The 14,664-nt window shown below is 42.9% G+C and overlaps 1 protein-coding gene across 1 annotated transcript in view; it reads right to left on the bottom strand.

Annotated features, from left to right (window-relative positions):
• Positions 1-1,704: 1,704 nt before the first annotated feature.
• ACER3 (alkaline ceramidase 3) overlaps positions 1,705-14,664 on the bottom strand; it is a 78,241-nt gene continuing 65,281 nt past the window's right edge. Inside the window, exons 9-11 of the mRNA XM_074955301.1 lie at positions 11,491-11,595; positions 8,692-8,737; positions 1,705-8,451 (exon numbers count right to left, since the gene is read on the bottom strand). Coding sequence (XP_074811402.1) covers positions 8,398-8,451; positions 8,692-8,737; positions 11,491-11,595 — 205 coding nt within the window. The 3' untranslated portion in view covers positions 1,705-8,397. The remainder of the gene's footprint in view (positions 8,452-8,691; positions 8,738-11,490; positions 11,596-14,664) is intronic.

The following is a 14,664-nucleotide window of genomic DNA, read 5'->3' as shown; positions in this document are numbered from 1 at the left end:
TCCAGCCAGAACACTTTAGGCCCACCTCTTTCAGGGTCACAATGTCCCACAAAACAGTAGTCCAGTTACCTTATACCAGGTTATTGCCCTGACGCTGAGCTCAATGGCCCGTACAGCCCTTCTGTCAGGGGGTTTTCATATCACCTTCCTTGGAGGCTGGCAGGGGATGCAGGCCCAACTTTTACTCTGAGCTCTTTCCTCGTCTTGTTCAGGGCAACGCCTCCCAGAGCTTTGTCCCTGGAGGTCCGGCTCCTTGTCTGCTTCTCCCCCAGACTCTCTGTTCCACCCCATCCCAGAAGCCTGAACTGCCTCTCTGGCATCTAGCCCTTTTGCCAGGGCTTACCACAGGAGCTTACTCCACTCCTTGGCTTCCCAGTGAACCTTTGAGCCTCTGCCAGAAGCTCCCTTCTTGGGAGAAGATCCCAAGACTCACTCTCCTCCAGACCTTCCGCCTCCCTTCTACTTCCCCGAAATCCTTCCTTTATTAGCACTGCCACTCCAGCTCCTCCCCACTGGGCCTGGCCCACCCTCCAGGTGCCCTAATTGCTTTCTGTCTCCAGTAACTGTGCCAGTGTGGGGTACATACCACTGTAGTCCAGTAACGGGGGAGGGAGGTATATAAGTACCTTTACAAGTATATCTACATAGGCGCATTTCCTTTCCATGATCACTGTTCAACTGGACTGCACACTTTTTGGGTCTTAAAAGATAGGGTTGGTATTAATGTAAACAATACAACTTCCCAGGGTTACCCCCAGTATCAGCAGAAGTCTCACTGTGCTTTTACCTTCTATCTCCACCCCCAGTTCTAGGAATCTCTAATGCAGGGGAAGTCAATAGGCAGACTGCAGGCCAAATCTGGACCGCCAGACGCTTTTGAACCAGACCCCAAAATCTTTTTATTTACTAATTATTATCTTTGCATTATTTCCTCTGGAGTCTGAACCTTAACAACACCTTCATCAAGAAATTTGGACCTTGACAGAAAATAATTGACTACCCCTGCAGTGGTTGAGATCAGCAGAGGCATTTTCACGAAATCTTCAGAACTGCATACCTAGGGCCTGGAGGAACCAGCTCGACATTTTCAAAGGAGGTTTGAGGTTTTCAGCCGTGCAGCAAGGTGCAGACTCCCTTTTGGCTAAGACTTTGTTGCCTGGCTCAGAACTAAGGTACTGGCTTTTCCCATTCCTCTCCTGGCAGGGCACTGGTTGAGTGGAAGAAGGTTAATATTGCTGCTCATACGAACAGTTGCAAATGGAGGTATCCTAATATTGTTACATTGGACATTTGTTGTTGTTAGGGAGATTTTCAAAAAACAGTTAACAGATTTAGGAGCACAAGCCCTGACTTTTGTTTCTGGCCATTACAAAGATCTCCTTCTAACATAGTAATTTTAATGCAATTTGTTTTTAAAAAATTACAATGAACTCAAATCAATGGCATGCCAAACCTTTTATCCCCGCTGAATTGCATATCCAAGCTGAGATTCCGGTTCAAACTGTGTGTTTTTCAAACAGAGGCATGTATCCTTAAATATTAAACACTGATAAAATCATCCTTTCAGTTGATTGATTTACCTAGCTCAGTGCACTACAAAAAACAGGAAACGTTACAAAAAGTCTTATTTAAAACAAAATTCTTTAATAATTTTAACTATAAAGACAATTAGTACTTGAATGCAGCATGGATAATAGATTAAATACATTATTACTTAAATATCTCAAAGCTGATGTGTTTTGCAAAACAAAAAGGGTTGACACACCTAAGCCTAGGGTTAGTTGCCAGTTGTTTCCATATGAAGATTGAGTGCAGTATATCAAAATATTTATTAAACATTTCTTAGTACAACTGCTATTACATATAGTCCACCCCTATTTATATTTTTTTGTCACAGTGAATTCATCTGCAACAATATCTTGAACCGGAAAACAAAGATTACACTCAAACAAATAGTGTTGATGTTAGAAAGTTTGGTCACATAACACATTGGCTATTCCATGTCCATAGACTGGTTATCTTCTAAACAGTAAACAATGCATTATCAGTGCATTCAACTGGGTTCAACAGAGTCTACATCAATTTGACAGAACATGAGACAAGCAGTAACCAAATCACTCTACAAAGTAACTGTTGCTTATGCTCCTAGACTCCCTCAGCCCCGGGAGCAATACTGTGCACGGTCAAACACTGGAGTAAAATTCTGTTGCAAGACAGTGACTGAGGCCTCAATTCAGCGAAGCATTTAAGCACATGCAAAAGTCTATTCCTATTCAGCAGGGCATTTAAGCACATTCTCAAGTCTCACTCAATGGGACTTTGTGTGCTTCAAAGTTTTGTAGAAGAGGGATGGACTTAACTGTTCTTAAAACAACGCTTAAGTGCTTTGCTTAACTAGGACCAGATTCATGACATGCCAGATAATCAAATGGGTCATTAAACTTTCACTAGCAAACTCTCATCAGTGCATTTTCAAGATAGGTAACTACCTGATTTGTGCCTGCATGGAACTCCCTAGAAGTCAATGAGACTCGGTGGGAGCAGCAGTCCACCCAGGCGCTGTCAAATTGCAGGATCAGGAGCGATTTAGCCACACAGCTCTCATTGAAATAAATGGGGGCTGTGTGGTTAAGTCCCCTGGTTGGCTTTTAAAATCTCAACTGATTCATACTACGATAATAAGAGACGTATGGAAATTACGCTTATTGTGCTAGTTGAGTAATAAGGCAGCAAAAGGCTAGATAATGCAGTATTGCATATTTCTGGAGGTCCACTAAAAAAACACCACCATTTGGAGTTCTGCATTATAGGGTGGGGTTTTTTTTTGGAATACCTAAATAATCATGTAACGAAAACCACCACCCTTTGGGATCTTGCCCATACTATCAAAAAACCAAACAAAAAACCAATATAATTTCATGCTCAGAGAACATGGTGACTGAGAAAAACCAGGCACTTAGCAGCATCAGCTAATTGCATGTAATTCTGCATGCTCCATGACACAAAACGTTTTAAAACTTAACTGTGTCATTACATTATAGGATTTTCAAAAGCAAAAAAAGTAGAGAACATCCCTGACATGCAAGAGACATTTTTGTTCATGTACAGAATAATCCATTCTATAGTCCATCCACATAAAGGTACACTGTAATATCCAATATATTGCATATAATATTCCATCTATAGTACCTCTATAGTAAATAATTCAGAATCCATATTAAAAGTTAAGCATACAGGCTTCAAAACATTCAAGCCTATTACACACAGGTGTCTAAAGTGCAGTTATCAGGAAAAGTGACTAAAACTGATGCTAAGGGATTCTGTATTTATTATCTCACTGACTCCAGTTAAGATTTACTCTGCTCTCCTGCCTTCCATCAGTAAATGTTTCTCCAGTTACAATTTTTCTTCTACAGCTATACTGGTTTTGGAGCGTTAACCAAACTGTGCATTTAAACCCCAGTCCTGCAATTTACACAACGCAGGTGCAGCCCCACTAAAATCAAGGGGTTGCTTCATCTGCATATTGTCAACTGTAGGATCAGGCCTTAATGACTGCAAAATACAGAAGGTCTGACTCTCAGAACCACCGAGCTGTTGAGGAAAAGACTGCCCTGACTTAGTCACTTCCTGAGCCATCACTATAATTTAAGAAAAAATCTTCTAGTATGCAGTGTTCCTCCTGACCATTCATCTCCTGCCATCAGATGCCAAAAATACTATATAAATTGATTTTAAATGACTAATGGATACAATGCATTTAATAAGTGTTAGTGATTGCTGCCCAATTGCTGAATCCACAGTAAACAAGGTGGGTAGGTATCAAAAACACTGAGGGTAGTGGAAACTGCTGGGGTGCCTAGCGGGTTGAAAGTCAAGCCACTTGGTAAGGTGCCTAAACATGGAGTTGGAAGCCTAGGTTTCGGCTTGTGGTTTTGAGAATCTTGGCGGGTAGCATTAACCTCCCCACTTTTCATTCTGTGTTTGATAAATGTAACCAGCTGTTGGGAACTAGATATTGCAAGCAACCAAATTCAAATAAAAACAAGCAAAAAAAATCAAGTAGCTTTAAACTTCTCCTTTAGCTTAACATGTCCTGCCAAGGAGTGAATACATTAATTTTAGAGCCAGAGGGGCCCAAAGGAAAAAATCAAATAGTATTTATAAAATAGAATTTTTACCATCACATACTTGCCACCTATCATACACCAAATACAAGTTATATATGTTAAGCCACCTAAAGGTAACAAATGCACAGCTATATTGGCAAGCAGGTTTAAATTCAGATATCTAGAATTAAGGCCTTGAATCTGTGGCCCTTCTGTTCATAACACCCATTACAAAAGTCAGTCAAATTTGAGTGCAGATGAACAGGATCAAGTGTATAAGCAGAAAGCCTCGGACAGGTATCTAACAAATCCACTTACCTAGAGCGAATATATTCAGCCATAAATTAGTTCAATACTTTGCAATCCTGCTAGTGTTGCGAGGTCTGAGCTAGGCTACTTGTCTTTATCTCTGCATCCTTAAATTAAGGGCACTGATAGTGTGCAATATACATGACAGAGGTAGATGTGCAAGTGATAATTCTATTGCATATTACAAATTCTAATTCTATGGTGCTTTTAAAATGATCAGTTTGTTCTAAACACTTGCTGGTTGTGCATCTCCTGGTATTAGAACTGAAAGAAGAAACATTTTCTCCCCCATAAGGAAGAAGAGTTCTGGAGATAACTAATAGTGTTAGCCAACTTGCATTTCTGCTTTCAAGTTAGATGTAAGTGAGATTCCTCCTTGCTGGTAGGTCTGAATCTGCCACATCCTCTACTTGTTGCAAAAGCACTTTTCATTGTTGGGCTGCATCCAAAAAATCCTGACTCCTGACGTATGGGGGAAAAGCGTGGTGTGGATTTTTATGGTCAGAGAAGGTTAAATGTCCTAATGTTGACTCTAAGGCAGAGGTTCTCAGATTGTGATCTGTGAAACACTTGCTGATGGTCCACTGGGGAGCTGATTGGTCACATGGTAAAGGCCCTCCTGGTTTTCCTTAGATCTTTGTGCGGCCAGAAGTGACCAGTATGATCATCTAGCCTGACCTCTTGCATGACACAGGCCACAGAGTTAAAGTTTCCAACCTTTAAATTGCATCAAAACACACTTGCTACTTTGCGAATGTTACTTTTCCATGCCAGTAACAGCCACAGAGATGTAGTGAGCTCACACATGGGAAGGGAAGATGGTCCATGTGACACTGTCTTGTCAGATGTAGCCCACTCTAAAAGTTTGAGATCTGCTGCTCTATGGATGTGTCTACACTTCAGGCTCTGCAGCCACACAAGTGCTGTGCCGCTGTAGTGCCATAGTGTAGATGCTACAGCGACAGAAGAGGTTTTTCCATCACTGCAGTAAACCCACCCCTTGAGAGGCAGTAGCTAGGTCAATCTAGCAGGGTCTACGCTGGGGCTTAGGTTGGCTTAACTACATTTCTTGGGGTGAGAGTTTTTCACACCCCTGTGCGACGTAGCTAAGGTTTAGGCATACACCAGATTTCAGAAAATAAATACCTCCTTGATCTGCTTGGTCATACAAGGAATATAAACAAGTAGAAATGTAACAGATACACACATGTTGTTTACACTGTAGTCTGGTATATCTATTTTTCAAGCAACTGAACAAGGCCGTCTGGATGTCATGTTTGAAATAAGAATATAAAGTTTATTCTGTCCTGACATTTTCAATAGGACTTACAATTTGTAAGGTAGTGCTTCCCAACACATCCATCACTTCAGATTACTATTTGTAGTTAGAGGCTTACACATCTCAATTTACATTCTTTATGTAGTGGCAATGTCTTGAAGAGAGGCTCTTGGGGAAAAGTGTGTGTTTTGGCTACTTAAAAAATGAAAGAATAAGCCACCTTGCAAAACAAGCTAAAAACAGAAACCCTAAAACTATTTTTACTTTTTTGAACAAAAAAAAGTAAACAGAAGCAAACTGACAAGACATGTTAACACTTATTTGACATCCCGATAAATTAATTTCACATGATCTGAAAAGAAATGTACTATCTTGCTTCTCACAAGCACGTAGGATGTTGAGCAAGTTTTTTTAAACACATCTCATACAAGCAGAGACCTCTCTTCATCGGAAAATTGGCTTTTAGCACACGGCAGTGACTGCACATACACAGGTAAGTCCTGAAAATACATAACCCCCCAGATTCTGCAACAAGAAAAATAAGGCCACTGAAAAAAAAAAGTTTTAAAAAAAATATTAAGTAACCAGGAGGCCATCAGTGACTGTTGAGATGTTCTGCATGCTGCAGCTATGGGATGTTGCTTCTGGCCCTAATTCAACAAAGCGTGTGCTTGACTTCCATTTGTGGCAGAGGGGACTAAAAAGATCCAGAAGTCCAGCTCCTCAAGGGCAGGGCCCAGGCTTGCTTTGGGCATTTGGTGGGGGAGAACCAGCACCCTCTTTAGTTCTATTTTTGAAACTGACTGCAAAGCTCTTCTCAGAAATGATTTTTTCCCAAATAAATATGGTGCCCAATTCAGGAAAGCCCATGCTTAATTCCCATTGACTTCAATGGCACTTAAGCACCCTGCCTGAATAGAGATGGGTTCCTGACTAGTGACTTTAGCTCTATTTAAGTTGCAGATCTATCAGATAATGTTTACACAGACTGCAAGCTAGCTGTCAACTGCCAGTCAAACCACCAATTAAAGATTTACATACTGATAGTGGTACTATGGAAGGCCTCTAAAGTCTGTAGGTAAACTGCAGACAGAGAAACACATTTAAAGGAAAAGATAATTTTGGTTAATATTGATTGTACGTTACAGGATCTAGTCTTATCTTTTGAAGAAGTAAAACAAAAAAAGTTACATGGCCAAGACTTTGCAGACCTTTGAAGCAGCTTTATAGGTGCCCTGCCCCCACTCCACCCCTTCCCCCAAGGCCACACCCCTGCTCTGTCCACACTCCTCCCCCTCTCTCCCAGAGCCTCCTGCATGCCACAGAACAGCTGAACTGTGGCAGGCAGCAGGCACTGGGAAGGAGGGGGAGAAGTCGATCAGCGGGGTTACTGGCAGGGGAGTGCTGCCGGTTTTTTCAGTGGTTGCTGCAAACCCAGAGGCCCCAGGAAGTCGGCGCCTATGACCACAGCTACTGCCACTCGTTGGGGGTGATTTAATTATGTTGACTGGAGAACTCTCTCCCATTGCCATAGAGTGGCTGCATGGGAGACCTTACAGTGGTGCAGCTGCACCGGTACCGCTGTAAGGTCTCTAGTATAGACATGGCCTCAGAGTGCTGTCAATTATGCAGACCGAAAAAAGGCCTGATTTTCATAAGTACTGAGCACCCTTCACTCCAACTGAAATCAGTGCAAATGAAGGATACTTAGCACCTTCAACACAAGCCGGTGAATATTTGTAAGATTGAAAAATATGGGGGAGAGGGAGAGAATTTAAAGCTAGACCAACACATATATAAACATGCATTTAAATTAAGTGGCTGTGAAGCTGTGAGCATGAATGATTTGCAGAATGAAAGAAGGGTTAGTAAAGGGTGTTCAGTACTTGCTAGGGATATTCAGAATTACCAGAAATGGCCTCCTGGATTCTCACACAAGTTAGAAGGACTTGGGACAGTTGTCAAGTTTCCTCACATTCATAGCAAGAATGTCTAAGTGACTCTAAACCCCTTTTTAAAGGGTCCTGGAGCCATTGCATTGGTGCACCCTATCCCCAGACACTGCTGGAAAACACTCCCGATGAGTCCTAAAATGAAACTGGAAGCCTGACCTAATTTAATACAATTTCTCTACGTGTCCCATTCCCTTGACTTACTGCAAATAGCAATATATAAGCATGGTAAAAGAGAGCCCTAAATAATTGCATACTTCACTAAACTGTATAAAAGTGCAAGCCTGAATTAGTTCAGAAGGATTCAATTCACGACAGGCCCCCTGGATACTTACATTGGCCATCACTCGGCCTACCATTTTCATAATTCAGTTACTATATTAGTTTAAACCACAGACCAGACGGACAACTGAATGAAAACATATGCAACCCATTTCAAAAAATGGTAAGGTTTCTGTGACCAGCACAAAATATTAGCCCAGTATCTTCAGCTATACAACATATACACACAAAATATTGTGTCTTAATTTTGTTTTAACACCTTAACAATAAAACGGTTCTAAACATTATTCCCATAATGCGCCGACTCTTCGCTCTGTGCTGTACCTGGCAATACCAGTAATACAGAAGTCTATTTCCTGCTACACAACCCTTGAGCTGATGCATAATTTTGCCACATCAGTGTCAACAGCTGTGGAGTTTCTTTATTCAGCCAGTGGTCACACTTGGTTGGTTGGATGTCTCACAGTCAGTGCTTCTTGGGGGGTTCCACAAGCAGAATAGGCCATATGCCAAAAACAAACTGAAAAGAAAAGGGGGGAAAACAAGATTTGCTTGCAATGTAGCCTCTCAGAACAGACGAAATACAGTTCACTTGTTCTCAGTTATGTTTCTTGGAATTAACACACAGAACACAACGTAAAAATAAAGCCAGAAACAGGACGGCCTGGCCAATGAGCCCAGAAGCATGCTTAAGTGTAAGCCAACGGAATGGCCCACTTCTACACTGTATCAGTAAGTACAAAAATGTTTGACAGCTTACCTTCACCTTTGGCCTGTACTTCAGGAAAAGTGTCCTTGTGTATAAGCTAGGGGGAGAAATCCTTCCATAAGATGCATTGCTTAATAATGAGCATTTCACAACCAAAGTGCCATACAAAGTACACAGCTACACTTAAGGCTTTGTGCAGAGCAGGTGCAACACTGATGACAGGAGTGATCCCCATGATTTCCTGCCTGCACCAGGAGTGCTTCTGTGATCACAGCTCAGCCTCAGCTAGTTCTGCCTGGGTTTACCCAGCACGAATGGAGGACTAGTCACAGAGCCCTGTTTTACTGGCTGTCACTCAGCAGCAAGTGAGCGGTGTCTCCCCATCCCCACCCTTAAGGAAAGGGAGAGAGGAACCTCGAAGAGCATTCCCTCTGCCACAGGGGAAACAGCCATCAGGGACTTGCCCCTCCCTAGCCTGGAGGGCTGGGAGAGCAAACCCCCTGAGCAGCCAGGGTGCTGAGCAAAGTTGCATGCACCCATCAAAAAGCAAGTATAGGTTGCTCACAGCTTCTACACTTCTGCTCATCCGTCCCCTCCTCCCATGGTGTCTGCTTCAACAGTGGTTTTTGTTTGGTTTTACAGACCTTTACCATTAATGGCCCAACTTGATTATCATACACATTGTAAGGAGAGTGATCACTTTAGATAAGCTATTACCAGCAGGAGAGTGGGGTGGGAGGAGGTATTTTTTCATGCTTTGTGTGTATATAAAAAGATCTTCTACACTTTCCACAGCATGCATCCGATGAAGTGAGCTGTAGCTCACGAAAGCTTATGCTCAAATAAATTGGTTAGTCTCTAAGGTGCCACAAGTACTCCTTTTCTTTTTGCGAATACAGACTAACACGGCTGTTACTCTGAAACCTGCCTTAGTTTGCTTTCTGTGAAGAACTTTCTATAGCTAGGTGTACTCAAGTCCTGCAGAACAGCAGAGCACCTGCCTCCTACACTGAGCAGCTGTGTTCAACAGGACAGCAAGAAAACGCTATCACAAGGAGGCTGTTGGGATTGTCCCTCGTGAAAGAGCCAAAAGGAAAATAACCAGCTTGAAACTGGCCAAAAAACCTCAACCTTGCTCTCAGTGTGGAAAAAAGCATTTGAGAAGCGATTAAAATTCACACACTTGCTAGAATACCTCTTAAAGATATTTATTTTATGATTAGGGCCCTACCAATTTCGTGGCCATGAAAAATGCCTCACAGACTGTGAAATAAGCCCTTCTCTGTGAAATCCCATGTCCCCTTGTTCTTAGGAGTGCCCCAGCAAAGGGGGCTCCTAGCTCTGGCTGGGGAGGGACAGGACTTGTCCATCCTCTGCACAGCCGCTCTGAGGAGGGAGACCAGACCCACCTCCGGGTGCCTCCCCCTGCTGCAGAGCACCCTGGGTCTGGGCAGCAGCCCCAGAGGTTCCTGCAGCTAGAGGAAACTTGTCGCATTGGGTCCAATCTTCCCTGTGCTGCTGGGAGTGCCCCAGCAAAAGGGGCTCCTAGCTCTAGCTGGGCTGGGAAGGGATAGGACTTGTCCATCCCCTGCACAGCTGCTCGGGAGAGGTGGGGGGGCGCTACCAGACTCACCTCCACCTCCAGGAATGTCCTGCGATTGCAGGAAGCTCTGCGGTTGCTGCCTTCAATGTCCAGCTCTGAAGGCAGCACAGAACTGAAGGTGGCAATCCCATGACCCCCACTACAACAGGTTTACAGACCCCCCACTATCAGGATCCCCCACCATCACCTTTTGGGTTGGGAGCCCCACGCTTACAATACCATGAAATTTCAGATTTAAACATCTGAAAATGTTGAATTTACCTATTTTCAAATCCTATAGCCATGAAATTGACCATAATGGACTGTGAATTTGGTAGGTCCCTATTTATGTTTCAGAGGAGAGACAAAGCCATTTTGATGACATGTTGCGAATGAGCAACAAAAATATTTTAAATTCCATCCTAAACCCAGTTCTAATTCTGATCTACAATAGACAGCAGTAAAGAAAGAGCCAAAAATGATTGGAAAATCTGAAGAGCACCTCCCCTGACCATGAATTCAGCTCCAAGCTTGCAAATGCTTATGCTCGTGCTTAACTTTACTCCCATGAGTAGCCCAATTGAAATCAGAGGTGCCTGGACATCAATGAAGTATTCTAGATGAAGACAGCATCCTCGTCTCCCTGCTCCATGAAATATCTGCACTAGTTTTCAGCAGTGGTAGAGCTCATAGAAAGTTAAACACAGGTGTAAGTGTTTACAGGATTGCAACCCGAAGGAATACAAACATTTAAGTTAACATCTTGTGTTTGAAAAATGAAGCAATACAACCTCAAGTCCACTGGCATTTTCACTGCTGGACAGATAAAAACCACAGGACTGCCAGTATGAATTGCAACCCACCCTGCAACACGAACAATTCTACACTCTAATATATAGTATATATTCTTAGACAGATTTCTCTACCAATTACAGAAACTTCCATCCCATTAGTTTAATAAAAATGGTTATTTTCCCAATCCTTTCAGCTAATATGACTTTTAAAGGGCAAGATGCAACTGGGAAAATACTTGTCAAAAACTAATCCTAAAACAGTTTTATAAACATCTAGGTTAGACCATGCCTGCTACCAAGGTCAATTCCCCAAAACCCACAGAACAAAGCATAATTATGGAATAGGTATTATTTTACTAGTGTGCCTGGTACTCTAAAATGAGGCACTTCCAACTAGCAACTCAAATCTAAAACTATTTATAGAAACCCCTCATACTCTGCTTAACAAGCTATGGGGAAAAGGCTGTTTCCTACCTTAGCAGGATATGAAGGTAAGAGCCAAGGCCCGTAAAAATGTGCCACCAAGCATGAAACTGGGTCACGGCTCCCACAACAGGAGGCATCTTCTCTCGTAATCCCCTGTTCAAAGAAATGTGTCACAATGCATTTTGTTCCAGACTATGCAGTCCCAAGAAGCAGTGTTCACTTGTCAGATCGTGTTACTGTTTCTGTATCTCAGTCACGTACGACATTTGTGTTCAGTTTTTACTAAGTTAATAATGACGACATGATTTTTTCCATCCCTAGTTTGGGAAGATGTTCGTCGAACCAGTCTTCTCATAGGTTTGGAAAACTACTGAGAGTCTTAAATGGTTTAGACCCATAACTTCAGGTATCACATCATACTACTTAAGACACCAGAAAATTCTAATGCATCTTACTTTGTTCCCGCCAGTTTCCTGGCCAGTGTGAAAAAATAGAAGGTTTGAGAGAGGAATTGGAACCCTTCTGAAGAACTCTGTATAAGCTCAAAAGCTTCTCTCTCTCCCACCAACAGAAGCTGGTCCAATAGATATATTACCTAACCCACCTAATCTTGGGACTGACATGGCTACAACACTGCATACCCACTTCTCTGTGTCTGGTAGCCATTTCGTCCCCACTCACCAACCTCATGGGAAGTTTGTCTTGCCTTTCTCTCCTTCCCAGTGCGAGGCAAGGGCAGACTGGGTGGACAGCTGTGAATCAAACCACCACCGACAGCAACTGCCTGATATATAACTCAAAGTGACTCTGGGTATGTGGGGCCCCAGAACCTGGGCTCTAGCCCAAGCCCGAATGTCTACACTGCAATTTTTTAGCCCTGCAACTGAGCCCTGGGAGCCCAAGTCAGCTGACATGGGCCAGTCATGAGTGTTTTATTGCAGTGTAGACATACACTGAAGAGCTTTGCTGGTAGGAAGCAGAATTGAGTGCAGAGCTTGAAATGCTCTGCCCAGTTGGTTGACAGTTGGGAAGAGAGCTGCTGGGGAAGAGGACAAAGCAAAGAGAGGGGAGTCAAGTTGTCTCAGCTCCTCTTCCTCACCACAGAGTTCTAGAGACAAGTATGATTAAGTTGGTTTTAATTTGAGATGGAGAGAGAGTTTAAATATCTTTTCCTTCCTTTTAAAAATCGATTTTCACATTCAATCACAAAAATTGGATATGGTAGCTGATTTTATTTATTTCCTGTAGCCCTTGTTAACTAGTTAGTGTTAGTCCTAGAGCTGGGTTGAGGTGGATATGCTTGTGCAGACACAAATGTGCTCATGAATAGCCAGGTTAATGTCATTCTGCATTAAGAACAGAAACAGGAAACTCCACAATGTATATGTAACACATCGACACTCCTGGATCCATGCTCATAGCCCTGGAGTGGCAGTGGTTCCCGTAGCTCAAGATTCAAAAGTTGGTGGCTCCATCCAGGGGTGCTCTGTGCTAACCTAGCTGTGGAACCATAGCAACCTTTAGTATTTTCATCAGTTCCATTCTCTGTGGAAACTGAAACATGTTAAGAAGTGAAGTGCAAAATGGTTACAAAATCCTGAAATTTAAGAGGAGGTGGGTAGGTCAGTGTGACTCATAACTTAGGGCATGTCTCCACTTACCAGGGATCAACACTGCAGCGATCTATGCATCAGGGTCGATTTAGCAGGTCTATTGAAGACCTGATAAATTGACTGTAGATTGCTCTCCCATTGACTCCGGTACTCCACCAGAACGAGAAGCGTAAGGTAAGTCTATGGGAGACTGTCTCCCGTCGACCCACCGCGGTACAGACACCGTAGTAAGTTGACCTAAGCTGCCTCGACTCCAGCTATGTTATTCACATAGATGGAGTTGTGTAACTTAGTTGACTTACCCCTTTAGTGTAGGCAAGGCCTTGGAGACTTCCAAAGAATAAAAATTACAAGCAAGAAAACGTATCTTCTCCAAGAGTACCAGCTCTAGTAAGTCACCCCTGGAGATTCCAAAGTTCCAGGGATTTCGGATTAAAGCTATGAAACAGGTACAGTTAAATTAAAAATTACTGCAACAGGCAGCAACACACACATTGTACGGTAGGAAGTACACTGACATTTTTTCCTTTTGCCAGCTGGAGATGGAAAAAGGTGCTTCTAGCTATTGATGCAATCTACTAAGATGCAAACTGCAGGCAAAGGGCAGACTCCCTCAATTGATAGAGTGGTTTTGACCTCACGGTTGCGTCAGCATGGCTGAAAAAGCAGTCAGTCCTTGTGCCAGTACCTGCAGCTTCAATGAACACCCTGTCATTTGTGCTGACAGTGTCACATCCCAGCACCAGGTGTATCAATAGCATCAAGTTTTGGGCATGAGCCTCAACTGACATAGTTGACACATTCACAGGTCTGAAAGCTCCAAGAGAACTCTGCTGGGACCAAGTTTCAGCTGGCCCAACGTTGTGCATACATCATTAACAGCCACAAACTGTGGTGGAAGGAGGATGTCAGGTTATACAATATGCCTTGCTGGGTTCTGGCCCAATATAGTAAATTACTGGTGTAATGCTGTCGAAGTTGGAGTCAGTACAGGCCCAGAGAGTGCCTGAACAGAGGAGGTGAGATCACAGGTGTCAATTGGGATCTTCTTGATGCAGGCCTTAACCTGTCCCTAGAGAGAGATGAATAAATGTCCTCCAAGTTGGTGGTTAGTACTACTGTTAGGATGCACCCAGGGAATTAATATTTCAAGAGTGATACATCATCAGGACCTATCTTGCCAGACCTGTGCTCTACCATGCATAGACTTGACATCCAGCTATGAAATTTGACAGTGGCTTTCTGTGAGCTTTTGTCTTTGAGGCCTTCCTGGCTGACTTTGCATTGGATTGAGTTGAGGTGTTGTGAGGAGGCCAGGAGAGAGTCTTCAAATTCCACGCCAGGACACAAATGCCCAAAATGATGCAACTCTGTCAGACTAATTAGCTGTGATTCACCTGAAACTCCTCCAAGAGTGGTCACTGTTTATTAGTTGACAGACATACATCTATATTGGATGTTTCAAGATCTTGTAGGGTTGCTATTTTTGACATTTTGATGAAAAAGAGGAAGAAGAAAAAAAAGGCAAAACCTGGAAAGATAACAGGCCCTAAAACTCCCTTTGGTGATCACACTAAGTTTTTTTGAAGTCAAGAATGAGACCCAAAAA

Source organism: Natator depressus, chromosome 1 (assembly GCF_965152275.1).
Source record: "Natator depressus isolate rNatDep1 chromosome 1, rNatDep2.hap1, whole genome shotgun sequence".
NCBI classification, from domain to species: Eukaryota; Metazoa; Chordata; order Testudines; family Cheloniidae; genus Natator; species Natator depressus.
Note: the sequence above shows the minus strand (reverse complement) of the source record. Positions and strands in the feature narration are given on the sequence as shown.